This window comes from Trichoderma reesei, assembly GCF_000167675.1.
Source record: "Trichoderma reesei QM6a unplaced genomic scaffold TRIREscaffold_14, whole genome shotgun sequence".
Lineage (NCBI taxonomy): Eukaryota > Fungi > Ascomycota > Sordariomycetes > Hypocreales > Hypocreaceae > Trichoderma > Trichoderma reesei.
In genome coordinates this window covers 802,293-829,597 of record NW_006711161.1, presented here as the reverse complement: position 1 = coordinate 829,597, position 27,305 = coordinate 802,293, and the positions used below count along the sequence as shown (strand labels likewise).

Here is a 27,305-nt window from a genome sequence, read left to right as displayed (position 1 = left end):
CCGAGCAGCTGCTCACCGTCCACCGAGGTGGGGCCAGTTTTTTCTTCACCTTGATTTTTTTTGTTAGACGCAAAATCGCCCGCCATGAAACTTCGTCTCTAGCAACCTACATTTGCGACTGCAGACATTTTCTCGGCCAATATCCCAACGAGAAGCTGAACTGACATCGGCAGTCACTTCTTCTTGCCATGAAGCTCTCCAACCCGGGGACAGTCCCCGTCTACACAATCTCGGGCGCTTCCACAGCGCGCCCTCTCCCAGACTGGCTGGCTCGCCGCCGGAAGCGCAGTCTGAAGAACGATGTCGAGTACCAGAACCGCGTGGAGCTGCTTCAGGACTTCGAGTTCGAAGAGGCCAGTCAGTGCATCCGCATCAGTGAGGATGGCGAATGGGTCATGAGCACGGGCACGTACAAGCCCCAGCTCCATGTGCACAATCTTCCTCAGCTCTCCCTGTCATTCGCGAGACACACGACCTCGCTCAACGAGACCTTTGTCCTGCTCTCCACCGACTACTCAAAATCCCTACACCTCCAAAACGACCGAAAACTCGAATTCCACACCCCCATGGGCTGCCACTATGAAGCGCGCATTCCTCGGTACGGACGAGATCTGGTGTATGACCGGCATTCCACCGAGGCTCTTGTCCCTGCCGTTGGCATTGACGCTGACGGCAAAGGAGAAGTCTTTCGCATGAACCTCGAACTTGGAAGATTTATGAAGTCGTACCAGATTGAGGTCGGGGGAGATGACGAGCTGGGTGGCGGCCTGCAGGGAGGCATCAATGTTGGCAGCGTAAACTGCGCTGCCATCGCCGAAGATACACACAACCTTCTCGCTTTTGGTACATCAATAGGCACGGTGGAGTTTTGGGATCCCCGGTCAAGGTCCCGAGTCGCGCTGCTTGCCGGCCACGACGGTGGCGTCACGGCTCTCGATTTCCACTTCTCCGGTCTGTCACTGGCGACTGGCAGTTCGACTGGCATGATCCAACTGTACGACCTTCGTCGTCCAACCCCTCTGCTTAAGAAGGATCACGGCTATGGCTTCGCCGTGAAGAAGCTGATCCACATGACGACGTCTTCGCAGGAGAAGAAGGTTTTGTCGGCCGACAAGCGCATTATCAAGATCTGGGACGAGGCGACGGGCGACCCGTGGACATCAGTTGAGCCCGTAGTCGACATCAACGACGTGGCTTGGTGCAAGAACACTGGCATGCTGCTGACAGCAAACGAAGGCAAGCAGCAGCACGCTTTCTTCGTGCCCCAGCTGGGCCCGGCTCCCAAATGGTGCTCTTTCCTGGATAACATGGTGGAAGAGATGGCGGAAGAGGTCCGCACGGAGACCTACGACAACTACAAGTTCCTGACCCTGCCAGAGCTCAAGCAGCTCAGTCTATCACACTTGATTGGCAAGACGAATCTGCTGCGGCCATATATGCATGGTTACTTTGTGGCGTCCAAGCTGTACGAGCAGGCCAAGCTCATCACAAACCCTTACGCATTCGAGGACGAGAGGCAGAAGCGCGTCAAGGAGAGGGTTGAAAAGGAGCGCGCCAGCCGCATCCGAGGCACGAAGAAGGTCAAGGTCAACCAGAAACTCGTTGACAAGCTTCTCAAGAAGCAGGAGAACAGAGACGAGGTTGACACCAACGCCGGTATCCTGGGAGACAAGCGTTTCACCCAGCTGTTCGAAGACGAAGAGTTCCTGGTGGATGAGAACAGCGGTGAATTCAAGGCTCTCAACCCGAGCACAGCGGTTCAACAGGCTCTGGAGGCCAAGCATGGAACGACTAAGTTCCAAGGCAAGGACTCTGATGAGGAGTCTAGCGATGCGGATGAGCCCATCTCCAAGCCTAAAGATGACGTGGTGATGAAGGTTTCATCGACACAGAACGAAGGCCGACAAGTCAAGGATTCTGCGCTGGGATCCAGACAACAGAAGTCTACACGCGCCAACAAAGCTCAGTTTGGCGAAGTTCGTGGAGAGAGACAAGTCACCTTTGTGCCAGAGTCGAGGAAGAAGAAGCAGCCCCACCAGCAGCAAGAAGAGGAGGACGCTCCCCCTCCACAGAAGCGCAACAACAAGGCCAGGAGGAGTGCCAGCTCAAACACATTTAGAAGGATGTGATACCCATAATCAATTCAAATACCAAGTAAAGGGAAAGGAAAGGAAGCAAAAGGATATATGTATATACAATGGGAATGCCATGAGCGAAATCATAATTTCATCCACAAGAAAGAACCAAAAGCACAATCGCCCATTAGCCGTTGCTGACCCAACCTGTACGCCTGTACACCTATTCATCGCGCACGCACACACATCTCCACGCCCCGTCATTTGTCGTCAGACTTCCGCTCGACTGGCTTGCTCTCGCTTCGGGCCAGGCCCTTCTCCACGTCTTCAGGTCGCAGTCGAGGAGTTGGCGGCACGTCGTCAAGCTTGGTTCGCCCTCGTCGGTTAGAGCGCGTTGAGCCCTTGACAGAACGGGGGAACTCGGATCGCCTTGGGGTGAGGGCAATGGCGACCTTCTTGGCCGACCTTCTCATGGTCTCCTTGATGGTCCATTCACGCTTCTTGGCGATGAAGAAGAGAGTGGCGGTTGATACTGGGGGGAAGCGTCAGCATTTCTGAGGGAATGTGTGTGTGTCTGTGTACCAAGGGTTTGAGATATGCTTACTGCCAATCAAGATGACCACCACAACCACAATGATGATGGCAACCAGAGCTCCGGTTGAGAGGGTGATGGAATTGGCAGAGCTGTCGCCTGCGGCACCGGCGGCGGTCCCGTCCTGGTCCGTGATGCTGCCAGAAGCGCCCTGCCACGAGTCGTCCGTCGCCAGAGGAAAGTACGCTGACGTCTGCGACATGGTGAAGGGTCTCGATCGGTATCTTTTGTCGTCTATACTGGTATGCGTTTGTGTCTAGTGTGTAATGGGCACAGCCAGGAGGAATCGTCTGAGAAACCAAGATGTCATACGAGATATCTCGAGATGTTGCAGCAAGCAAAAGGATATTTAGAACAACAACATCCAAAGATCAGACGTGAGACCGGAGATATACTGCGCCATAGCCCACTCTTATTCACAACCGCCCGTCTCTGCCATGTCCTCTCTTCCATCATCCCAATCCTCCTCTTTTCCCACCCCCAGCTCTCTCCTTGCGACAAGTGCCTGCATACAAGTGCCGGCCGTGGGCCAAGTACAGTCTCAGTTACCGCCCTGCGCCGCCCATCGTCCCCCGGCTTCTCTCTTTTGTGACTCGTTTGTGCCTGGATAAGACCCAAGAGCCGGAGTTGCACCGCCATGATTGGCCTCGTCTGGCCATACAAGCGCCGACGCCAACGGCGCATGCAGGGGTCTGGGCCAATGAGGTGTACAAGAGGCATGGCTGCCGTCTTTTGCATCACCTCAAACGGACCAAACAATGAGAGCATCACGGCGGCGCCCGCAGAATCTGTCTGTGACGGCTCCGTGACGATGCGAGACTAGGAAGAGCCTATTTTTATGACTTGGGAGGGGGGGGAGGAGGAAGACGTATTAGTGCATCGCGCTTATGGCGATTTGAGAAAGGCACGATCTTAGTGACGGGCGTTGAGCGTCTTGGGTTGTGGAGGGGGGCAAGCTTGATGCATCAATTTCCGTCGGCCATTAGCATCAGCAGCTCCTTGAAGCTGCTGGCGAGGGGCTCGAGGTGAGGTTTTCTGGGAGGCTGGTGCAATGGATTGGATAGTAGAGTGAGTCGTCTCTAACCATGACGAAGGGCTGCGAGGCGGATATTCAACGCCATTACGCGCAGTGTCTCAAGATATATTCCTCCAAAGCGGCCAAGGCAATTTGCGGCATGCTGCATTGATTTCGCCAGCAACTGCGCGGATTGAAGCATGAGGCTTGTCCGTAAGAAAAAGGCAATGGCCGCGTCAGTGAGTCCAGTGTCCAGATGCATTACCTCGACGGTGTCGACAACACTCCTTGTTCGTTCAGGGTAGAGGCACCGACCCGACTTTGCTGTTTAGTACCTACACCAGATTTGCAGTATTCATGCAGAAAAAACTGGTTCGCTACACCAGCAAGTCAAGTAATCAGATGGAACTATAGCAATGAAATCACACTTAGTACTTTTGTTAAAAGCAGGAGTTGGGCAAGAGACAGATAACACATGAAGGTATCAGCGTACAAAGAGCAGCTCCTAGCATGGACTGGAATTGGAGCTCAGGCTTTGCACTCCTGATCTATGCTCCCCGTCCAGCTTTGTCTTGTCGTTTCGATGTTATATGTGATTCAACACCAGGGTAAGGGAAAAAGACTCTTTACCAGAATTACATTTCTAGATCCTTCTTATACCAGTGTAGCCTCCAATTCTCAATGGCTTCCACTTAGAAGTTGGGAGCGAGTGTTCGCGACGTATTGCTGGAAGGAGCACCATCACCTCCTTCCTCCATGAATACTGCCATGTACATAAGGTGCCTTCGCTTGCTGTCACTGACCGCCTTGCAAATACTAGAAATGCTCGTCATCCATAAACTCAATCTTTGTCCTGTCAATTTCTCCTGGTCATCGCCTTATGGCGTGGTGATGGCTTCAATTTCCATACGCCCGCTGCCTCTATCAAACTAAGACGAGAGGTGCAGCTTACACACCTCATATCTCACGCATTCAGGCATTCAGAGGGGCCTCTTCCCTCACAGTGCAGCCATGAAGGCTCTTAGCTCTGGTCCTGCCCTTAGTGGCCTGTCACCCGGTAAAGAAAGCCTCGACAACAAATGGCCCATCAAGGAGAAGAGCATTGGCGACATACTCACGCGGGCACCGGATGCCGTCTCTCCGTCAACAAAAGAGTATGGTACCAACGACTGGGCCAAGGGTATGTTTGACGAAAAGAATGAGATCTCCGAGGCCTCACTGTCAGAGGGCTTCACTTTCCCACCCAGAGCACCACACCGCCCGGGCCAGTTTACCAATATTCCTCGGCCTGGCCTTTTCAAGGAGCCCCTTGATCCTCGACCTCCAGAGCCATGTCAGACTCCTGCTGGTCCATCCGTCAAGAAGAACAGTGGCGAGCCAGTGGCGAGAGCCTCTCCTTTGGACTTACCGGAGCTCTGTCTCCCAGGCAAATCAAGCAAGGTAGACACCACTCAACGGCAGAAAGGGGACGCTGTGGACTCTAAGAAGCAACAGCTTGTAAGTCAATTGATTCTGCTGTTTGCCTCTGGCATGTGTCAGTGCTTGGTATGAAAGAAATTGAGATCTAACATAACATAGAAGTCCAAGTTTTTCTTGCCTTCTAGCGACACCGTTTCCGCGGACTTGTCATGCCCCCAAAGCTGCTCGCCAAATGACGCTGGGGAGACAGCTCAAGTGACCAAGCTGCTTTCTCCGCCAAAGCTCACTTCTTCGCCAACACAATTGCAACATAGCGGTTTGCTCACGGCTATCAATCACAGATCAGCTGTCCGTAAGCCGGCTGAGATCGGCGACTTGTCACAGCACCGGCCTCATGCAAAGAACATGAGCTCAAACCCTCGGCGTCAATCAACCCCCAGCGTCTGTGGCGATTTGGAGCTTCCCACATACTACAGCCCTGCAACAGTCCGTCATCGCCACAAACACCATACAACCAGGCCGATGATCCACGGCTCTACCAAACGCCATGAGCATCCATCTCGACACAGGTCCTCTTCTATCGCAAGCAGCAACATTTCCAAGAAGAGGTCGCGAGCACATAATCTGCACGTATCGCCCAATTCTGATAGGAAATTATTGGCAATGGAGCAAGCCGCCATTCATTGGAACGAATGCGTTCAGATATCAGCCGAGGAGTCCTCGGCTGCCCGACGGGAAGCTCAAAGACTCCAAGAGGAGATCCACCAACAGGAGTCGGAGCTTGAAAAGGCTCGAGAGTTGTTGAATCAGAAAGATGCCAAGCTATCCGAGATTGAGAAGCTTTACACGACGCTGCTCGAAGAGGACGCGCGAGTAGTAGGAGACAACAAAACCCTCAACGAGGAACTCACAACTCTTCGGCAGCAACTATCCGAGGAGATGAAACAAAGGGAGTTTGTCGATGACAGACATCGAGCTTGCCGAGACAAGCTCAACGAAGCCATCAAGGAACAGCAGGAGCTGTTTGTCCGCTCCCGTGCATTTTACGAAGAAATGATGGACGAGCTTCGGAAGGAAAACGCGCGCAAAACGTTGGATTCTGACGCCGTCGAGAAGGCTTTGGAGAGCAGCCGTCAGAAGCGAGATGAGATGAAGAATTGCCTAGAAGAGTACCGCATGCAGATGGAAGAAGCTATCAAACAGAGTGAGTGTTGTGCCTTTCATCTAGCATGGGACTTGGCTGATGAGATGATCAGAGAACCAAGCCGTTTCGGAGCTCAAAGAAAGGCTAGCCCTCCAGGAAGTTCTACTGGCTCAAGAAAAGCTGTTTGCCAATCATGTCAACACTCAGACTGAAGAGCAAACTATGACTTATCAACGCGTACGGACATTGGAGGCCAAAGTGGACGCTCTGATAGCGCATCAGACGGAACAAGACGAGCAACGCCACTCGGATGCTCAACAGAACACGCAATTGATGAAGATGCTGAGTTTGAAGTACTTCTTATTTCTTATGTTGCGGTTGGGAAACTCTCTGACGTTCAAGCAGACTGGATTCCCTGGTCGCCGGCGGCAACCTAGTCGTATCAAACATGCTGTCAAGGGACGACCTGGACCTCAAGCTCGCTGCTGCGGAAAATAACATCATTCAAAGGTGAGAGTTCTTCATGGCGACTAATTCTTTTATTACTGACAGAAAGGTAGATTGTCGCCAGCAATCAACTCGTTGGAACATGGGCAGCTTGACATGACAAATGTTGTGACGCAGCTGGAGGCATCAATCGGACGAAGTCTCGACGTCTTCAAAGACGAGGCTGTTCAATTGATGGACACTTGCAAAGAAAGCAAGGAAGGGGGCCACCAGCAAGTGGAAGAGGTGTTGGCCTACCTGCAGAAGCTGGATCACAGCTTGAAGAAGACAGAGAGCTTGTGTGAAGAGATGGGCCAGAAATTCGACGTCCTCGCAGGCAGCGAGCAAAGCAATCAGCGCGAGACAAGCAACCTTTTACAAGACGTTTTACAGCAGCTTTCGGCTCGGGAGAACAGACTGGACAACCTGGAACGCCAGATATTGCAAGCATATGAGGGGTTCGCAGAGAAGATTGAGTCTACGGTCGCTGGAGCAATTAGCGACGGAGGGGAAACAACGGCATTTGTGAAAAGCGCAGCTGCTGAGCTTTGCGCCGCTTTGGAGAAAGGGTTTGGTCAGGAGAAGGAGAGAACATTGCAACTGCTCCAAGGCAACGAGGATCTTGTCAAAGTTTTGACCTCTCACCTCGATGAGCAGAAGAAGCTCGCCTCTCAGACCGATCATAACACTTGCGAGTTACAAGCGACCTTGACAAGCGAGCGTGAGGCTGCTGCCCAATTGAGACGCCAAATCCAGGGGCTTGAACAGAAGAATCAGGAAACCGAAGAGCTTCGTAAGCAATGGCTCAAAGACATTGGGGTTGTGGACACAATCCGGACACAGCTCAAGGCCATCAAGGAGAGGATTCCACAAATCGAGAACTGCGACAAGAAACTGGATCGAATCGTGGAGATTAGCAGGTCTATTCAATCCTCAGCAAGCTACCTGACCACGGAAAGAGAATGGGTTCAGGCAGAGCTCGAGGGCAAGATGCCAAAGCCGGTCGCCTCGGAGCCCGGGACCTCGGGTGAGGCTACCAAAATGCCGATGGCACGATCCATCGAAGCCCCTGAAGTGACGGAAAGATGTGTGGTCAAAGAAGATGTCATCAGTCGCAAAGTCACTGTCCACAGTCCTGACCCAGGTGAGGGCTCCCCATTACCTCCACCAACTGTGATGCAGGAGCAAAAGCGCCGCCGTGAAATCACTCAGCTTAGGTCGATTCTCAAAACCCATGCTCTCCCTGGCGCACACGAGACAGGAGACTTGGAGGGCCCTTCCGCTCGACCACAGGCCAACCATGGCAAGCCTAGCCAATCTTTGAACGGCTCTCTCAACAAGTCGACATCTGCTTCGGCGAAGGACATGGTTGCTGAGATTCGCTCGAGGTTGCTCCGACATGACTGGAGCTTTCCGACTGTGGCCGATTTCGAGCGGGACGTTCAGCTGGCAAGCAAGAAAAGACAGGCACCTCATGACGACCAAGTAGCTTCGGACGCCTTTGATGCTAACAATCGAGATTCGAAGAAAGCCAGAACGAATTGCTGCACTGAGTAGTGTAGAGGGCAAGGAGGCGTGGGGGATTGGTTGTGCGGAGCTGATTGGAGATGTTCGCGATGTGTGTGTGCCTAGAATGGCAATTTCCTGTGCTCTCATTTTGCTGTATCTTTGCGATTTCTCATTGTCTCACGCTTTAATTCAAAGGCGGCATGCGGCCATGGTTTTGGGAGTGAATTTTATTCCAAACAGACCCGGTATCGTGACCTGCGAGCGCATCGAGCGCAATGCCAGCCCTTGCCCAAACTCCATATATGCCCATATTGATACTGTACATAAGATAGCCACAACATTTTCGAAATCATCGGACGGTCTGCAAGCTCTATCGTTGCGATCCAGCCCGTAAAGTGCGCAGTCGTTTTTTTTTATTGCTCGAGTAATGTTGCTATTTGGATCGTTTCTTGGTTTCGAGAAACAGCACCTTTTTGCGGACTAGAGAAGCAGTCGAATCAGCATCGATGCCGCAAAGTAAGGAAAGGGTAATTCGAGACCGCAGCTATGCATGCATACCTATCGGGTCGTACTTGAGCATGCCCATCATGGGCGCCGTCCTGGGCCGCTTGAAGGTGTAGAAGAAGCCGGTCATGGCCATGGAGATGAGCCGGACGTTGATCAATCTTGCCTTTGCTGGGGGACTGTCAGCATCGTTCCGTTGGCACTTCAAGTAAAACTGCAGTCGGATTGCCGGGTACCTTTCTTAGCCATTGTGTCGACGATGCCTCGAGCGCTCAAAACGACGTCGTTCGATCGATTCGCGATTGCAATCGCAAATTCCGAGCAACTGACGACGGGCATGCTCCTCCGGGTAAAGGTGGTGCCGAAGCCCGAACTCTCGGGTGGAACTCGAAGCAGGCCTTGGTGGGGTGGCCGTGTTGAATCTTGCTTGGGCAACAAACACAAACAACTCTGATCTTTTTTTCCCTTTGAGAACCCTGCATAATACCTATGGCTGGGACTTACGTTAGGCGGGAGCCGCGCCGATAGCGGCTTACTCGAGCACCTTAATCCCTGCCACAAACCCGCTGCCAGACGCTGTTCTAGGGGTCCATCTCGCTCACCGGCGAAAGGCAGGAAATTACTTACTACCACCAGCCTTGCGCCAAGGGCTTTTACCATTACTACCTCCTACTTATTACAAGGTGTTGTCTGTCTCTTATCTAGGTATTCCAACCATGTCGTTTTTAGCGTCCTCCGACAACGTCCGCATCGTCACTCACAGGACGGCCGCCGTATTACGGAGGGGAGGAGGTTTGTACTAGGTAAGCCTCGTAGTCAGAGATTGAGGAAAAGGGTGCGGCCAAAAAGTATTATTATCCGTACTACATGTAGGTAGGGTAGGTAGGGAAAAGGCCCGGCCAGCCAGCCAGCCAAGAGGGTTGTTCTCTAAGCCAACAAATTCAGATCCATCCACCGACAACACGCGTCCTTTATCGGTGCTTCTATCATTGTTTTCTTCTGACCTTGCGTCAACGGGGCGACTTCTTCTCTCGTTGTCTTTTGAGGATAGGTCTCTGTTCGTCGCCAGGTGGTCGTGTATAGCTGGACAGCATGTCGAGGGCTGGGAGAGCGCTGCTGGGCGCGTCCCGGATAGCTGGTAGGTTGCTCCGAGTTTGTCACTTCTTTGCCGTTCATGCGCTCCATCTTTGCTTGCTTTTTACGTGTTGTTCCGCCGAGTGGTCATTGGACGGACAAGCCATTGAGAAGGATCACGACAACTACACGGCCAAGGAACACACTCCCCCAGCTCATCGCCAGCTTAAAAGATTCGCCGAGAAACTTCACTCTTGTGTCTTTCCGCAACACCTGGAGCTTCCTGTAAGCGCCGCGTCTGGAGCAACGCATGCTGCTACTGCGGCGACCTGTGCGACCCTCCCGAACAAGGCCACCAACCCGACCAGATGACGCGTGCAAGCAAGCGACTGATGCGCTGATTCTTGTGCCTCGTTGCTGCGTGTCATGGACATGCCAGATCTGGTGTGGCGACTTCAGGCCCAGCGAGCCAGAGCAGCGATGCTGTGGCTTTGCAGACTACTGAGGTGGCCATCAGCCGACAGTTTCCTTGGCCGGCCGTTTGGCGTCTTGCCTGGGCATTTTCCAGGGTCCAGATTGCAGCGCCTTACTGGATAGGTACTACTATTACGCTGTTTCTGTGGCAGACTGCAAGCTCCACCCCAGCGGTCTGGCTTGTCCGTGCTGCTTGATAGTTTTTTTCTTTGCCCCCATTTGCGTGGCATCTCCTCATCTTGCACACAGTCGATCTTCCCTTGTTCTCTCTTTTTTTTTTCTTCTCCTCTCTAGCCCTGTCAAGATCGTTGCCAGACTTACCCATAAAAAGATCTAGAAGCTGCCGGTCTTCGGCGATCCGTCCTCGCATTTTCTGCCCCGCCATCGACAAGGCTTCAACCACCCCACCAACCCAATCTCAATCATCTCAGTCGCCGTCTCAGTCTCAGTCTCAGTCTCAGGCACACTCCCAGGCTCGTCCACTCGTCCCGCGCATTCGCAACCACCGCCGACAACATGGGCCGGCTCAACATCAACAACATCAACCCGCACGTCCGCGCCGCCGAATACGCCGTCCGCGGCGAGCTGGCCGTCAAGTCGGAGGAGCTGCGCGCCCAGCTGAGCAAGGGCGACGCCGGCCTGCCCTTTGACCATGTCATCTCGGCCAACATTGGCAACCCGCAGCAGCTGGACCAGAAGCCCATCACCTTCTTCCGCCAGGTCCTGAGCTTGCTGGAGAACCCTCAGCTGCTCGACAAGGAGGATGTGCTGATCAACGGCCTGGGCTACAAGACGGACGTCATTGAGCGAGCCAAGTTCCTGCTCAAGCATTGCGGCTCCGTGGGTGCCTACAGCGCCAGCAGCGGCGTCTATGCCATCAAGGAGAGCATTGCCAAGTTCCTCGAGCGTGAGTACCACAACAGCCCCTTCTTTCTCTTGAAGAGTGACCCTCCTCCCCCAAGGAATAGTGACTGACACGACGATGCGTGCCCTTTAGGGAGAGACGGCTTCCCCGCGGACCCGTCCAAGATCTACCTCTCAGCAGGCGCCTCGTCCGGCGTCAACACCCTGCTTCACATCCTCGCCGAGTCCCCCAAGTCGGGCGTCCTCGTCCCCATCCCTCAATACCCGCTCTACACCGCCACCCTCTCCGTCCTCAACGCCACCTGCGTCCCCTACTACCTCGACGAGCACAAGGCCTGGGGCACCGACCTCGAGGCCATCCGCTCCTCGCATGAAAAGGCCAAGTCCGAGGGCGTCGACGTCCGCTGCATCGTCATCATCAACCCGGGCAACCCCACCGGCGCCTCCCTGTCCGAGGCCGACGTGCGCGCCGTGATCGACTTTGCCAGCCAGGAGCAGCTCGTCATCATGGCCGACGAGGTGTACCAGACCAACGTCTTCATCGGCCAGTTCCACAGCTTCAAGGGCGTCCTGCGCAAGATGCAGCAGGAGAACCCGGGCAAGTACGACGACGTCGAGCTGGCCTCGCTGCACAGCGTCTCCAAGGGCATGGTGGGCGAGTGCGGCCACCGCGGCGGCTACTTTGAGCTGGTCGGCTTCGACGCCGAGGTCGAGGCCGCCATCTACAAGTTCGTCTCCATCATGCTGTGCGCCCCCGTCATCGGCCAGTGCCTGGTCGAGCTCATGGTCAACCCGCCCCGGCCCGGCGACCCCTCGTTCGAGCTGTACGACAAGGAGTACAACGGCATCGCCAACGGCCTCCGCGAGCGCGCAAACGCCCTCCACAAGGCCTTTGCGCAGATGGAGGGCGTCGAGTGCGGCGAGCCCCAGGGCTCCATGTACCTCTTCCCCACCATCACCCTGCCCCAAAGGGCAAAGGACGCCGCCGCCGCCGAGGGCCGCAAGCCCGACGAGTTTTACTGCATGAGGCTGCTCGAGGCCACGGGCGTCTGCGTCGTCCCCGGCAGCGGCTTCGGCCAGAAGGAGGGCACGCTGCACTTCCGCACCACGTTCCTCGCCCCCGGCACCGAATGGGTCAGCAGGATCACAAAGTTCCACCAGGAGTTTATGGACAAGTACAGGTAGATGCTTGTGCGCCTCATGTACCAGCGTTTAAAAAAAAAAAACAAACAACAAAGAAAAGGGAAAATTTGCATCTTGTCAAAGAGGGTAGAGGTGTTTTTGCGGGAGGGAAAAAAAAAAGTTAGCGAAACTTGGAAATAGTCTTCATTGCGTGGCTTTCTTGGTCCAAAGTGAAGCGGGATTAATAGAACATGGTGTTGATGCCGACATGATGTACTTGTAGAAAATGATAGAAGATACATCCAAGGACAGATGATACCAGGTACCTACCCAGCAGTACAATGATGATTTTCAGGACACGATACGATATATATCAAGCCCAGATCGTTGTTTTGCAGATTTCTTTATTCTTTGCTTGTTTGTTGTAATCTATATTCAGCTAATCTGCCCTCCCTTTCTTTCTTTCTCCTTCGTCCCTCTAGTCCCCAAAACCGCTCACGCCCTCTCGCTTCCCCTTAGTCTGACGGCCTGGCCGTACTTTTGCAGCTTCGTAATCAACTGGTCGCCCTGGCGGACAACGTCCTGGTACTGCTTGTTCTTGTCGTCGGGTCGGTTCGTCTCGATGACGCCCTTGCCCGTGACGCGGTCAATGGTGCAGGGGATGCGGCCGGCGGCAATGAATCGGGCGAGGTCACTGCATCAGAATCATCATCAGTAAACATGTAAACAAGGTAAGGATAGGTGCATTTGGAGAAGAAAAAAAACAGCTTACCGGTCCAAAAAGTCAACCGTGACGCCAAAGTCATTGGCCATGCTCTCGAGCCCGACGACGCGGTAGCTCTGCAGCAGCTGCTGGTAGGCGCGCAGGCGCATCTCGCGGATGAACCAGCTCTTGTGCTCGTGCAGGTAGCGGTCGTGGTTGAGGAACTGCTCCTCGACCGAGGCCAGCGACTGGAAAAAGGTCTTGTAGTTGCCGTTGTACAGGCTGCTGACGAGCAGGGCGAGCGGGCTAAAGTCAATGGCCATCTCGGCCTCGGGCTGGTCGGTGCTGGAGCCCAGCGTCGTCAGGTTGACGGCCGTCGTCGTGGCCGCCTTGGGGAGCCTATCGCCCGCGGCGGGGTCCTCGGCGCCGGGGCCGGCGCTCAGGGCGCCGCTCAGGGCCAGCAGCTTGTCCTCGCCGTCGCCCATGATGGCCTTGATCTCGGGGGCGTCGACCACCTTGGACTTGAAGTCGACGCGCTTGAGCGAGACGGAGCCGGCCAGCACGGAGTAGACGACGAGGTTGGAGTAGGTGCAGAGCTCGTAGCTGGTGAAGGTCGAGAGGGAGTCGAGCAGCAGCGGCGCGGCGGTGTTGTAGGCGCGGACGGTGATGAGGTGCAGGCCCTCGTAGGCCTTGAGGCGGTTCCGTCGGTCCCAGTCGCCGCCCGACTCGACGAGCGTCTTGGCCCGCTCGACCTGCTTCTTGACGAGGGGCTTGTCGCCGTAAAAGAGCCCCATGCGTATTATGGCCAGCACCAGGTCGATCTTGGTGCCCAGGATGCCCGTCTTTTCGAATAAGCTCTCGAATTCGGCAATTGCCTTGTCCTGTACGGCGGCACACAGTCAGCTCTGCATATCCCCCTCATCTCCTTGAGAGCAGCTATCCATCAGCAATACGAGGGCAGAATCGCACCTTGTCGCCCACCCGGGCCCAAAAGTCGGCTCGCTTGCCCTTGGCAGCCATGACCTCTGTGTCGCCGGCCTTCTCCTCGGCCTCCTCCTCCTCCTTCTGGAAGGCAGCCAGCTCCGCGTCGTTGTCCTCCTTCAGCTTGTTGTATAGGTCCTCGTCCCACGGCAGATTGACGGCCCCGGTGGCCGCCTTGGTCGCCACCATGCCCACCAGGCTGGACTTCCGGCTCGGGGGCTTGCCCGGCGCTGAGGAGCCGCTCTCACCCACGGCGTTGAGGATGCCCTCGATGGGATGGGCCAGGTAGCGGTAGAAGGGCGCCATCTTGTCCTGGGCGATGGCGTCTTGCAGGGCCTTGGCGGCGGCCTGCTGGGCCTGTTTGGAGGCATAGGCGTTTGTGAGGGTGAAGACGTGCTGGGACAGCGGCAGCAGAGGCCACTTGACGTACTGGGGATCTGCGCCCATGGTGACGGCAGCTCTATCGAGGTGTGGGGAGAAGTCGGATGGGAGTCGAGCCGTTGGAGGTTTCGCGGGCACAGGATCGAGAGAGAGTTATTGATCGGATATGGGAGAGCGAAAGGTTGATGACGGAGCTGCTTTGCTTGGTGTTTCTGGCGGGCAGTAAATGGATGCGGTGCTCAAGCTTGCCAGACAAGGCCGCGGGACAGGGCACTAGAGCGCCTGGGGCCTAGCGGGAGGCTGGTCTGGGCGCAAGGCTTCAGCAGGACACGCACCACTGAAGCTCAGCGCCGTCAGGCACTGTAACCTGTGTGTATTACCTCATCCGCCCCGACTGGGAATGGCCGGCCTTTATTCCAACTTGAAACCCCGGCCACTTACCCTAGAGCGAGCCCGAGAAAACCTGGGGTTCGATGTTGCGCAACCGCTCGGTCCTCCTCCAACAGCAACCTCGACTTCTCACTCTGAAATACCGATCCTCTTCAACAAGCTCAGCCTCATGCGCCCGCCTGCGATGCTCCACATGAGCACTTCGTATGCAGTCGATCTCGTCTGCGTCGTCACCTAGTTCTCCCCCCCGTCCATGCAAGGCGTCTTGACCGTTCAGCCTCACCTCGGCCGCATCCCTGCCCACCGGTCAGCTTCACAGCCCATCTGGCCCCTCAATTGGCCACAGCCTCATGACAGCAGCCGATAGCTGCTACATACACTGTCTGTCGCGACGGTGTCCTCTCTTTGGCTTGATCCTGGTCCTGGCCCTTGTCCCCCTCCCCTTCTTGCCGCCCAGTCCCAGCAGCAGCATTCCTTTGACGCTGGGCTGGTTACACTTGAGCTCCGTGTATATAAACGACGGTTACTCCGCACTCTCAAGTGTGTACATCAACTTGTTCCCTCATTTCCCCTTCAATCACTCATCGGTTTGTCGCCGAGGCTCTCGCCAACATGGTCAACTTTTCTCAACTCCCCTACGAGCTCCGCGAGAAGATATGGCTCGACACCATCGAGCCTCGCCTGGTCGGCCTGGTTCCCTGTCGGATTGGCAAAGGCCTCTGGAGCGTCAAGAGCACCGCCCGCCCTCCCGTGGCGATGCATGTCAACGCGGAGGCTCGCCAGATCGTGGGCAAATACTACAAGAACCTGGAAACCCGCAGTGTGTTGAACCACAAGCTCGACATGTTCTACGAGGAGTGGCCCATTGTCCTGGATGCCTCGCCACGCATCCTCTTCAACTTTGACATTGACACGCTGCACTTTGCGGACACGGCGCCTCCCGACAAGCCTGTGCCAGAACCCGAGACGCTGCGGATGAAGCCAAAAGTGCCGACCAATGCCCTGGACCTCCTCATTCTGAAAGAGTCGCTGAGCGCGTTTGACGGGCCCGGGTTCAGGGGAATGATTGACGCTTCCTCGCGCATCCAGGACTGGCCCTATATCCTCGAGGCAAAGGATGTGAGCCACGACTACATCCACAGCGGAGATCCGAGACTGCTCAACTGGACCAGCATCCGCTATGTCCGCTTCGACTTCAACGTGTTCCTGTCGGATCTCGCCGTCTGGTGGGGGATCATGCATCCGTTTGTGAAGTGGATGCAGCAGGCGGCAACGCGAGTCGAGGTCCCCGACGACCCCATCAGGAGCTACGACCTCGTCATGTTGAGCGGTCGAGGGAACAAGCGGAGGCTGCAGAAGACGTTTCGACTTGCTCTCCGCCCAGAGAAGGAGGCCGACCCAGCATACCAATCGCTGTCGCCTATCCAGCGGCTGGAGCAGCATGGCGCAGTGGTTTTCGAAGAGGTGCTGCCTGCACCCGAGGCCAAGGCCATCCTCTTTGAAGTTGTTGACCCTCTCATTGGGGGCGACGCCATCGCCAAGTGGAAGCAGTTTTCGGTTGAGCAGAGAATCACGAGGCCGCCGCATCCCATCGTCCTACCCCGAGCGACGGCGTTTGGGACGGACATGGAAGTGCTGTGGCAGATGGCCAGGCGCAGGCGAGGTCTACGTCATGGCGAAATGTCTCCTGTCCATGGGCTGTGCCTTGCAGACTATGGCATCGACGGGGGCTTCCGCGGCAGGAAGTGATTTTGTTTCTTTCCTATGTCTACCGCTTTCTATTTTCAGCGTCATGGCGAAGGACTCGTCAGAGTCTTGTTTATCAACTGAGCGGGTTGCGTGTTATCTGAGTTGCAAGTTCTGTTAAGAGGCTGATGCTACGTTGTTGCATCTTCCCTTTCCCCTCCTTTGCTACCTCGTTTGTCTGCTTCTTTCAGATTTTGATTCTCAATCTTACGGCTGTCACGACCAAGATTAATAAATATAAATACCCTTCCAGATAAACCAGATATGAAATTGAAACATTACAGATTGCATACTACCTACCTAGGTATCCGTCCACCATTCAGCAAAGCACGTGCACATACGTAACTACAACTACGCCTTGACCAACTTGCCCACAAACTCTTCCACATCCTCAAGCAAGACCGCCGGCTGCTCCAGCGCGGCAAAGTGCCCCCCTTTCTCGTGCCGCTTATACAGCACCAGGTTCCCAATCTTGGCCATCCACGCCTTTGGCGCCATGACGAGTTCCCGCCTGAACCACGAGTACCCAAGGATCTTGGGCGCAGCGATGAGCTTGGTCGATCCGTCGACCGTGGCCCGTCCCCTGGCCAAGAGGTCCCGATAGGGATACAGACTGGTGCTCGCGCACCCGGTGAGGTAGTACAGGGCCGATTCGGCAATGGCCTCATCCATCAGCTGGACGGAGTAAGGGAGCTTCTCCCCATCTGGCGCCGCCGCCGCCTCCGGGTCCGGGTCCTTGGGCGTGTTTGGAAACGACGCCGGGTCGGTCCAGTAGAGGAACTTTTCGCCGAGCCAGGCCAGCATGGCGAGGGGGCTGGTCATGATGACGAGCCCGGCGGTGGCCGGCCTGACGGCGTGCCATATGGCGTGCGAGGCGCCCGTCATCCCAAACGCTGCGTTCCGCTGCATGCCCTCCTTTTCCGCGTCGTCGAGCCCCCCCTCCTCCTCCTCCTCGGCGGCGGCGGAGGCCAGGAAGTCTGGCGGCGGCGGGACGGCGGGAAAGTTGAGGTGGACGGCCTTGCAGGCCGGATACCCCCGGGCGAGGAAGTGCGCGACGTAAGCGCCGACGTCGCCTCCCTGGGCGACGTACGCGGTGAAGCCGAGGGCCTGGGTCAGGAGGTGGTCCATCATCCACGTGGCGTCGTCGGTGGTGAAGTTGCGCTGCGCGGGAGGCGGGTCGGAGAGGCCGTAGCCGGGCAGGGAGGGGACGACGATGTGGTACGGCAGGGAGGCTTCGTCGGGGTACTTGTCGCGGAGGAGGCTGAGCATGGGGAGGAACTCGAAGAAGGAGCCGGGCCAGCCGTGGAAGAAGACGATGGGGACTGCGTCGGGGTTGCTGGAGAAGAGGGCTGTGAAGTGGATGTTGATGGTGGTGGTGGTGGTTGGGGAGTCGTTGACGGGGACGGGGATGGCGGTTTTGAAGTTGGGAAAGGAGTTGACTAGATCTTCTCTCTTGCGCCTGATATGAGACGAACGTATATGTTAGTTGTAATTGCTGCTGCTGTTGTTGTTGTTGCTGTTGTTGATGATGATGATGATGATGTATGTGATGGTGTTGGGTGTATAAGGAGTATCCATGTATAAGTGAACGGGGTGAGTGCGCAGGTAATTTACCAGTCAAAGCTCTTCTCCCATCGCTCCTTTGCAGCCACGAGCCACTCGCGCGTCAGTCCAAACTGGTTCGCCTGGTCGGCATACGTGTTTTCGTAATTCTCGGCTGCAATGGTCGATAGCTGGAGGAGGGCGTTCATGCGAGTCAATTCGGCATCGGGGATGTTGAGTGTGAAGGGCTCAATGGCCTCGTCCTTGGCTGAGGGAGGCAACTGGCCATGGCGTTTTTGCGAAGCCATGCTCAAGGGAAAACTGCTGGATGACTACAGTATATAGCAAGTTGGATAAATTGAAGGAGATGAATTTCATTAATCCTCTGCTCGTAAACAGCCACGATGGCCCAGAGTCTCAATTTATATCTTGTCAAATCAAGATTCCATGAGATGCACTGGTTTGTTTGTTTGCCCTGTCGCCCCTCATCACCCCCGCGCTCGGACAGAATCCTTCGTCGTCAGCCATCGCTATATAGACTAGAGGTCCAATGCTACCCTTGGCCTCGCTTCTGCATAAAGTCAAGTGTTATGCCGCATCTGTACATGGACCTGCTCCATCTGGCTGAGCTATTTTCGAAATAGGATCGGCGTGTATGTGTGTGTGTGTCTCTGATTGACTGACACACACATACAGCTCTGTTGGGACGTGTGCTATAATAGCCGCATATAGTAGAGGAGACTATGAAGCTGTGATATAGCGTTGGACATGCCCTGTTTATTCCTCTATCGTCTCAAAGAGAATGGGAAGAACAAGAGAGGATAGTTTGAACCTGCTTATTTAGTTAGTAACTGGAATATATGTATGGTATAGTGGAGGCTGTATGAATTGCTAAAATGCCGTTAGATGTCGCTCTCCCCAGCTTCATACCATATCCCCCTATTGATCTCTTGTATACATCTTTATCAAAATTCTCCTCTAATACATGACTTCAAGATAGTATCAATCATATTCACAGCATCATCATCATCATCATCATCATCACCCCTCCAGCGAATACCCAACCTCACCACTCTCACCCCCCATCCTCACCAACCTCTCCCTCATCCCCTCCGCCCTCCTCCTCTCCCCCTCGTCCTTCAACCCCCCCAAATCAACCCCGTCAACCCACGCTCCCACCCCATGCTGCAGCACGTTCCTCGCCCTCAGCCCGCTCCCCGCAACATGTCCCACCGAGCCATGCAGCGTCGCCCTCTCCCTGCCAGAGTCGTACACGCCCCTATGCAGGATATTGTTATTATAAAACACGATATCCCCCGGCTCCAGCCTCACCACCAGCTGCCCCGGCAGTTCCCTCTCAAACGGCCCAGCCGCCCGCTCAGCCGCCGTCCGCGCGCGAACATGCGACCCCGGCACGACAACGAGCGACTCGTCCTCCCACAGCGCAAGGTTATACTGCGCGTGGAACGCAGGCCGGCCCAGCCTCTCCATCTCCTCCTCGTCCGTCGCCTCCGGCGGGATATCGTCCCGATGCCACCTTAGCTCAAAGTCCCTCTCCGGCCGCACGAGCATGTTGAACAGCTCCATCACCAGATGCTCGTCTCCGCACCCCAGCAGCAGCTCCTTTGCGATCCCCAGGACCTCTTCGGAAAAGTACAGCGCCGCAAAGTCGGCGTGCCCGGGCAGCTGCGGGTGCATCAGGTGCTGCACGCCCCAGATGCCCTGGGATCGAGCGTCCGCCGGGTTCCACGGCGGGAACTGCTTGCCCACCGTGCGGACGTGAGGCCATTGACCGGCGCGGGCGAGGGCTGTTGCTTGCTGGCTTGCGGTGCGGAGGAGCTCGAGCTGCGAGGGCGAGAGGATGGATTTGATGACGACGAAGCCGTTGGCTTGGAGCTGGGAGAGGTGGGAGGAGGAGTCTTGGGCGGTCATTGTGGGCTGTGGTTTTTTGGTGGTTGAGAGGCTGGTGGGGGAGGAGGGGATGCCAGTGTGATGGGAATTTTGGAGCTGAAGAGACGATTTGTATATGATGCAGCAGAGGCTGAATGGTTGTGTGGCTGTGGTTGATGTGATGTGTATGAAATGGTTAACAGAGCAGGCCTTGTATATAATATCGCGGGATGCGGGGCCGGGTAAATCGACCTCAGGAAGATCATATGCAACTACCTACTTATAGTACCTTGACTTCGCTATAACTGACCATCAAAGCTCACCTGCATCCTCCATTGCGAACAATGACGGAACAGATCTTGCGCATGAAATGTAAAGTAAAGCAGCCCTCACAAACACCGACACAAGCCGAACCGGAATCAGACGTGGCTCAACACAATCTTCCAAGGCCATGCAACACCAAAGCCATGATGATGAGCTTGCGTGTGTCACACGACCTGGCACACAACATCGATCAATAGTAAAGCTCGCTATCTCAAGAACTCCGCCGTCTCGGTCTAAAAACAATGCAAAACCATGCACCCAATTTTTTATAAGGACGATCCCCAAACCCGCACACCCCTCATCAACACCATCAACACATCATCATCAGACACTCTCCGGCCACCGCACAACAAACCCCTTGACCGTCTTCTGCACATCCAAATCGCCCGGATCATTCTCAAACAGCGGCTTCTCCAGCTTCTTCTCCAAAACCTGCTCCACCTCGAACCCAGCCTCTCGCGCCACGTCAAAGAAGCCCATGTCCAGGTCCTTCTTCCACGGCCGGTACGAGGTGAAGAAGACGTACGCGGCACTCTCCCTCGACGGCTTCATCGTCTCCCGAATCGTCTTGACCAGGGCGCCGTGCTCCGAGTGCCGGAACAGCAGATCCGCGAGAATCAAGACGTCGAAGCGCTCTTCTGTCCTCGCAGCACTTGAGCCGTCCTCGTCAGAGGAAAGACGGGCGAGAAGAGGGGCCGGATCTCCTCCCCAGACAAATCCAGCCGCGTCAATCGTCTTGGCAATGTGCCCCTTTGGCTCCGTCGTCTCGTCGCACTCGTCAATGTTCTTCTGCATGTTCATGACGAGATCCGGATCCGGGAAATCCGTCATGACGACCTTCTTTGCACCGAGGATACCAGTCACCAGCGACGGGAGGCCCGACGCGGCTCCGAGCTCCAGCACGGTCTTGCCCCGTACCCGCGCAGGATCCTCCTCAAAGTAATCTGATATGATCTTTGCGCCGTTCCACAGGTGATGCGCCTCCGTAGGGCTGTGGCCGACCAGGTGTAGAACAATTTCCTTGCCGCTTCCCATGGTGAAGATCTGTGTCGTCGGGGGAGGAGTCGAGGGGTAGTAGTCTTCGGGATCATCCATCAGGCCCCCAGTGCCATAGTCGTCGCCTTCTTCCATGTTGGCCGAGTCAAAGTGTGTGAGATAACGTCGCTGAGATATAGTAGGTAGAGTGAGAGCTGTGTCAACACCGGAACAAGGGAATAACCAGCCGACTGAGTCAGATTTCTGCTGTTGTAGTGTAAAAGATAGAAGGGGTTCTCTTTTCCGAAGGCAGTCCAGTATGTCTTGTTGTATTCAATAGTAGTCCAAAGCACCACTATACTATGCCTTGTTGTTGAACGTATCAATCTCCGATCTTGATCGATCCGAGTGCCTCTCAATTTTTTGGTGTTGTGTGGGGTGAGTTTTTGCAAGCGCCGCCCTCACAGTGTGAGATTCCACCCGACTCATCTCAAACAGCTCAGCCTCAGCCTCTCCCGGTGAGTCTCGCAGATATCGAAATGCCCCAAGCAGCCCCATTCGTCGATAACCATGGGTGACGCCAAACCAAAGACAAGGGAGTCTCTCATCCCAAAGCAATCATACCGTATGACATAGTAGTAAGTAAAGCAAAGCCCGGCATCATCATCACCATCGACGGCATCCCATCCTCCCCTAAACCCCCCCAAACCGCTGTCTGGCCAGCTCCCTCAGCATGCTCACCGTCCGGTCCTCCTTCTCCTGCCACGCCCTCCTCTTGGCCTCAATCTCCTCCCTCCTCGCCCGCTCCATCTCCTCCCGCCGAATCTCCCGCTCCGACTTGCGCCGCTGCTCCCTCTCCTTGGCCTTCTTGTACTCCTCCAGGCTGTCGCCGCCGCCCATCAGCTCGCTGTCGCGCACCTCCCCGCCGGGGCTCTTCTCCCGGAACTGCCGCATCTTGTCGTTGACCTCTTGCCGCTTCTCCAGCTTGCGCTCGCGCGTCCCGGCCTCGGCGCGGGGCACCAGCTCCTCCAGGCGTTCCTTTTGTAGCTTGCGGTCGGCTTTGCGGGCCGCTCGTAGTCCTTCCCGGTCCGCCTCTCTTGACTCTTCCACAAGCTCGTCCCGTAGAGCAAGGTCCTCCTTGTTCGGGATCCCAACGCCAACCCGGCGGCTTCCGCCCGAGGCACCAGGAAGAACAGGGCCGTAGTCTTCGTCCTCGCTGTCATCGCCACCGCTGTTGTAACGGTCGTCTTCAACAGACACATCTCGTGAAGAGTACTGCTTCTGCTGCTGCTGCTGTCGCTCTTCTCTTTCACGCTGCCCCTCGGTCGTCGGGTGCCGCGCGAGTATTCGCTGGAACATTTCAGGATCATACCACCCCTCCGCCAGCTCCCCCCGATTCCACTTGCCCACGAAGCTCTTCCATCGGCCCCGAATTTCCCGCTCGTCCATGCCGGCAATGTCACGCTGCTTCTGCAAGCTCAGGTACTCCCCAAACAACGGTTCAAACGCCTTCAAGTCGTCCTTTGAGAGATGCCGCGCCCCGAAGGGCAGCTCCGCGGCCCAGGGCTTCTCAGTGCGACTCGAGGAGGAGTGGTGGTGGTGGTGGCGATGGTGGTGATGATGGTGGTGTCCTTCAGCCGAGCGTCGTTTCTTATGCTCCCTTTCCCTGTCCCGGTCTCTGTCACTGTCTCGGGGAGACGCTGTTCGTTTCCTGCGGTCAGACGAGTGCCTTTGCGGGCTTCCATTTGGCGAGAGCGATCTCTTGTCGCGGTGATGCCGGGATCGCTCTTCGTGACGTGAATGGTCACGGCGTGCATCATCGCCGTCGCGCGTTGAAAACCTGGATTCTCGTGAGGATTGAGGCATGATGACAGGCCGTGCACGTCTGGAAGCGAGAAAAAAAAAAGAACCGATCAACTCAGGGACATATAACGCTGGGCCAGGAGTTTGATATTCAGACTCTGAGAATCAAGAAGAAGCGCTTGGAACTGTCTGTGAAGTTGCAAGCTTTAAGCCGATGATTACTGAGGTAAAGTCACAGCCAGGCTTGACCATGTCCAGTGATATTCTAAGAAAGAGCTGTCTCACAGGGGACACAGTGCGCCCCACACCCTGCATCAGCTACCCTCAATCCTCAGGCGTTCCTTGCATATAGACCTTTATTCTTACAACTTCAGATTGGCGATGCAACACATTATCGCTTCGCAGCGACAGCATGTACTACTCTGTATGAGAGATATTTGCAAGTCTTGTGTATAGACAGTCCGTATTTTCAGAAGAGATGAATATTGTATTCTATGCACTCAGCCATAGAGTCCATGAAGGCTCTTTTCCATGGTTTGGTGATTACGTCCATCTACGTGATCAGCGGGTATAGTATGTCGGACTCTAAAGAGGTATCCAGGTAGGTATGTACAGCCATATATGGAGAGGTGTAAGTGGCCAGGGATGGAATTTCTACCTGCCAAACGACCCGGCATCATCTTTGACTCATGTGATTCTGGGCGAGCCAAGCTCCGACGCTGACATAGTCTCCAGCGTCTTCTCTCGCACTTTCAGACAACCCGCGCTCAACTAACTTCCAAACTCAGCCACAGCTGGGGATGTGTTGTGTATCGAACAACCGATACACGAACAGTCGTCCCCGCAAGGACATCTGGCCTTCTCTCCCTCGCACAGTTCGCCAAACGGGTAGCTCACGAAGAAAAAGTCGCTCGCCGACAGAGCTGCCTCTTCGACGGCCGAGTTGCCCTCTGACGGCGTCTGCGCCATTGTGGGTGACACGAAGCCTTCCACCTGGCCCCCCGTGGGCGTCGAGCCGCCGTTTGGCGACTGGTTCGCGGGCGTGGCCGTCCCGTTGTTGCCGCCGAGGGCGCTATGAGTGCTGTCAGAGTGCCTGTGACCCTTGGAAGCATCCTCTTGCATGCTGTTCCAGGCAGATCGGACGTAATCTTGCGTGGCCTGGTTGTACGGGTGGGTGGCACAACCAATGCACTCGCACGAGTCCCCGCAGCCGCACTGGTGGGACGTCCAGGGCGCCTCTAGGCCGTTGCTCTGAGAGAACTGCACCTGAGCCGTGTCATCATACGGCACGTTTTGCACACTCGTCATCGGATGCGTATAGTTCATCGTGGCCATCAGCTGCCTCCACTGATCCGGCTGTAGGGGCTGTTGAAAGGAGCCGTACTGGGGCGGGTATGCGAATACCCCTGGCTGGACAAAGTATGGAAACGTGACATTGGGCATGTCCATCTGCGCATTGAACTGAGGCATCATCATGCCATTAACCGGAGGACCAACTCCTGGCGTTGGCATGCTTCCAGGCGGTTGAGTATTTATACTAGATGAGTCGAGTCCGGCAGGATTTGGCGCATGCGTGGAAATTGTTCTCGGTTTCCCACCGCCACAGCAACTTCCGGCAGCGGGGGCTGCGTTCTGCTCGTTTGGATGAAGGGGTTCGGATGGACCGTGGCCGTTGGCCGGAAGTAGACCTTCCAGCCCCGAGTGTAAGGGAAACATGGCCGGACCAAGGCTGAAAGACCGACCATTCGGGATGAAGCCCATCATCCCCTGGCCGGGAAGGGGGGCGGCGGGCGTCGTGGGCACGGTACAGCAGGATGACTGCAAAGGTTTCGATTCGGGAGACGATAGTATGTTGAGTTGGCTCGCATCCATCCTTTCGAGGCCTGCGAGGTCGATCTGCTTTTTGCCGCTTCCATTCTTGGAGCTCGTCTTCTGCACGCGATACGTCGTCGCCTTTGCTGCGGGTGCTTTCTGGGACGGACTCGGGGGGGTCACCAGCCCGTTGGAGGTCTCCTTGTCGTCCTCCTGGCCTCCGGGCTTGCAGCCGGACGGCTTGTCCGAAGTGTCACAGCGGCGGCACTTTTGTTTCCTGGGAAAGGCGGCCGTGACGGCGGCACAGCCGCAGGGCTGCGCGGAGGGATGCGGACATGAGCTGAGAGGCCGTCCGGGCTTGCGCACGGGGACCATGAGCCGTTCGCTGGCGTGCGTGCATTTGGTGGAGCGATGGCCTCGGATGCACGGCTCGCTACACGACGACGGGTTAGTTTGCGACGAGGCGAACGAGGGGAGTTTGTGACGCAGAAGGGCCGACACGGACAAGGCTGAGGCGCCAGCAACAGGAGCGTCGTGAGAGGAGGGGGGGAAACATACCAGGCCATCTTCTGGCCGTTTATGAGTGGCATGGCGAACGATGCAACACGGGACTATGCGCCTTGGATCGCAGAATTCCCAAAGTCAGAGCAGCCGAGCCCCAAGGCCAGGCGCAGCAAACGGCGGCCGTCGATGTGCCGCCGTCGGATGAGAAACAGCCTGTGTATCGCAAGCAGCGCGCTTCAGCGCTTCGGGTCGAGGCACCGCGAGAGATCGTAGGCGCAGGACCTAAATAGCACAGCGGCATCCAAAAGGTCTCGAGGTCGCGGGTAATCGCTCGCACTTGACGATGCTCGGTCTCTGGGAGAAGTCGCCGTCCTCGAAACGGTGTCTGATGCGAAGGGCCAGGTTCCCAGCAAAGTCGTCGAATGGCGTCGGGGAGGTCACCACCAAATCCAAACGTCCGCTGAATCGTTCAATGCCACCAAATTTGTCCCGTCGTGCGCGCGCAGAGCTCCCAGCCGTCGGCGAGGCAAGCGAAAGTCGGCAATGTTTTACCGCCCAAAATGTCGAACCCAGATTCCCGACTGCCTCCAGCGGTTATTTGAGATTGCAGTCCCTGGGATGCTTCAATCGTCAAGCCCCTCGACCCGCAAGAATGGACAGAATGCAGAAAGCCGAAACTTGCAAAAAGCTTGCATTGATGATATGAGAGAGGTGAGAAAAAAAAACCGACACCCAATAATCAGTGACCAGACCCTTAGCATGGACCTCTGACCTTCTGCGCCCTGGGCTGACTTTTTACTCACCCGCCCAACAGTCCAGGCGCTTCAACGGCATGACTTGGTGCGGGGGCGTCTCTTACCTACATGTAGTCGCTAAGGTTCACTATGTTGACCTCTTTTCTCTCCAGGGGCTCGACATCGCCCCAGCCCGGATTCCTTTAGCGGCCAGCCTCAGCGACCACAGCGGGTGCATCTACAGATTCAGTGGCCTGCATGCGCTAACCAGGGGGGGGGGGAGGGCGGCCAAGGGTGAGGTGGTGAAACGCCGTGCGTCAAACGAAACATTCGCAGCGAATCTCGGGTTGGGGAGCTCATCCCTTCAACAACCGTTCGATTTCCATGTCGGGCTGCTAATAACACAGCTCACTCTGGATCCATTCACCTACCTACTAGGTAGGTAGCCATTCCATCATCCCTCTACCTGATCAGGCAGTCTGACTTGACAGACAAACAGCCGTCATGCGAGCTGTGCTTACCCGTAGGTAGGTAGGTAGACAAAATGTCGTGCATGGAAACGGTGAGATTCGTCTTTCAAGATACATCCAATACTACACGCATCAACCCTGAAGCCGTCAGCCACGCCTACCTAGGTGCTATAAATTGTAGGATCTATTAATATGTACTGCTCTGAACCCGCTGTTGTTGATCCCAAATCCCCCCCTTCAGGGGCCTGGTCATGGCATTCTCCTCATTCCTCACTCGTCCGTGCTCTCTCACCTCAACTGATGTCACCAAATCGGCCTTTGCAAGCGTCAGGTTACATACATACAACAGACTTCCAGGTCGTCCCTCAAACGCATTTCACCTACCTTGAGTGCCTCTAGCACTGTAATGATTTAGTCGTAGCTGTCACATCCATTCATGTTTCTTCTCAAACCAAAGACCGGCCCAAATACCGCCGCCCCGCCTCCGAAACCCCCCGAGCCTCGGAGCCGTGCAGCTCCATCCCCAATGCCGGAAGCGAGCCATCTCGAGCAGCAAGAGACTGACTACCTGAACCGCCTTTCTAGATGCCTTCAACCCCATATCGAAACCAATCGTGATCTGTATAATCTGTGCAACTCTCCTCCCCCTTCCAACAACAACAGACTGCTATCAACCACGCACAGACACAACACCTTTTTTTGTTCCCTCCTCCTGTTTTGAAATCTCCACAAAGCCCGGCAACACCCCCCAAAAGGCCAACGTTCGTCCGTC

General features: G+C 55.7%; 11 protein-coding genes across 11 annotated transcripts; 4 read left to right on the top strand and 7 right to left on the bottom strand.

Moving 5' to 3' along the window:
• Positions 1-188: 188 nt before the first annotated feature.
• On the top strand, positions 189-2,129 carry TRIREDRAFT_64820 (uncharacterized protein; the record flags this gene model as incomplete). Its single annotated transcript, XM_006966858.1, has 1 exon — positions 189-2,129. One exon carries the CDS (start codon positions 189-191, stop codon positions 2,127-2,129), a length of 1,941 nt encoding a protein of 646 aa, XP_006966920.1.
• Positions 2,130-2,363: 234 nt separating this feature from the next.
• On the bottom strand, positions 2,364-2,792 carry TRIREDRAFT_49928 (uncharacterized protein; the record flags this gene model as incomplete). The annotated part of the gene is made up of 2 exons (XM_006966775.1): positions 2,680-2,792; positions 2,364-2,607 (listed from the first exon to the last, which is right to left on the bottom strand). A coding segment is annotated over exon 2 (183 nt), but the record flags the coding sequence as incomplete, so codon positions are not given.
• A 1,901-nt stretch (positions 2,793-4,693) lies between these two features.
• On the top strand, positions 4,694-8,288 carry TRIREDRAFT_109189 (uncharacterized protein; the record flags this gene model as incomplete). Its single annotated transcript, XM_006966857.1, has 5 exons — positions 4,694-5,179; positions 5,261-6,305; positions 6,358-6,598; positions 6,651-6,755; positions 6,806-8,288. 5 exons carry the CDS (start codon positions 4,694-4,696, stop codon positions 8,286-8,288), a joined length of 3,360 nt encoding a protein of 1,119 aa, XP_006966919.1.
• A 385-nt stretch (positions 8,289-8,673) lies between these two features.
• TRIREDRAFT_124339 (ribosomal protein L33) lies at positions 8,674-9,929 on the bottom strand (the record flags this gene model as incomplete). Its single annotated transcript, XM_006966774.1, has 5 exons — positions 8,674-8,720; positions 8,799-8,915; positions 8,981-9,170; positions 9,249-9,370; positions 9,749-9,929. The coding sequence occupies 5 exons, from the start codon at positions 9,927-9,929 to the stop codon at positions 8,674-8,676; spliced, it is 657 nt and encodes a 218-aa protein (XP_006966836.1).
• An 879-nt stretch (positions 9,930-10,808) lies between these two features.
• Positions 10,809-12,341, top strand: TRIREDRAFT_109187 (alanine transaminase-like protein; the record flags this gene model as incomplete). The annotated part of the gene is made up of 2 exons (XM_006966856.1): positions 10,809-11,199; positions 11,290-12,341. 2 exons carry the CDS (start codon positions 10,809-10,811, stop codon positions 12,339-12,341), a joined length of 1,443 nt encoding a protein of 480 aa, XP_006966918.1.
• A 391-nt stretch (positions 12,342-12,732) lies between these two features.
• On the bottom strand, positions 12,733-14,409 carry TRIREDRAFT_49923 (uncharacterized protein; the record flags this gene model as incomplete). The annotated part of the gene is made up of 3 exons (XM_006966773.1): positions 12,733-12,972; positions 13,051-13,862; positions 13,951-14,409. The coding sequence occupies 3 exons, from the start codon at positions 14,407-14,409 to the stop codon at positions 12,774-12,776; spliced, it is 1,470 nt and encodes a 489-aa protein (XP_006966835.1). The 3' UTR covers positions 12,733-12,773.
• Positions 14,410-15,345: 936 nt separating this feature from the next.
• Positions 15,346-16,482, top strand: TRIREDRAFT_109184 (uncharacterized protein; the record flags this gene model as incomplete). Its single annotated transcript, XM_006966855.1, has 1 exon — positions 15,346-16,482. One exon carries the CDS (start codon positions 15,346-15,348, stop codon positions 16,480-16,482), a length of 1,137 nt encoding a protein of 378 aa, XP_006966917.1.
• A 348-nt stretch (positions 16,483-16,830) lies between these two features.
• Positions 16,831-18,329, bottom strand: TRIREDRAFT_64469 (uncharacterized protein; the record flags this gene model as incomplete). Its single annotated transcript, XM_006966772.1, has 2 exons — positions 16,831-17,938; positions 18,094-18,329. 2 exons carry the CDS (start codon positions 18,327-18,329, stop codon positions 16,831-16,833), a joined length of 1,344 nt encoding a protein of 447 aa, XP_006966834.1.
• A 733-nt stretch (positions 18,330-19,062) lies between these two features.
• Positions 19,063-21,366, bottom strand: TRIREDRAFT_64372 (uncharacterized protein; the record flags this gene model as incomplete). The annotated part of the gene is made up of 2 exons (XM_006966771.1): positions 19,063-20,121; positions 20,587-21,366. The coding sequence occupies 2 exons, from the start codon at positions 21,364-21,366 to the stop codon at positions 19,063-19,065; spliced, it is 1,839 nt and encodes a 612-aa protein (XP_006966833.1).
• A 537-nt stretch (positions 21,367-21,903) lies between these two features.
• Positions 21,904-23,076, bottom strand: TRIREDRAFT_109181 (uncharacterized protein; the record flags this gene model as incomplete). The annotated part of the gene is made up of 1 exon (XM_006966770.1): positions 21,904-23,076. One exon carries the CDS (start codon positions 23,074-23,076, stop codon positions 21,904-21,906), a length of 1,173 nt encoding a protein of 390 aa, XP_006966832.1.
• A 708-nt stretch (positions 23,077-23,784) lies between these two features.
• On the bottom strand, positions 23,785-25,415 carry TRIREDRAFT_122767 (N-terminal cooper fist DNA-binding domain-containing protein; the record flags this gene model as incomplete). The annotated part of the gene is made up of 2 exons (XM_006966769.1): positions 23,785-25,258; positions 25,384-25,415. The coding sequence occupies 2 exons, from the start codon at positions 25,413-25,415 to the stop codon at positions 23,785-23,787; spliced, it is 1,506 nt and encodes a 501-aa protein (XP_006966831.1).
• Between the last annotated feature and the right edge of the window lie 1,890 nt (positions 25,416-27,305).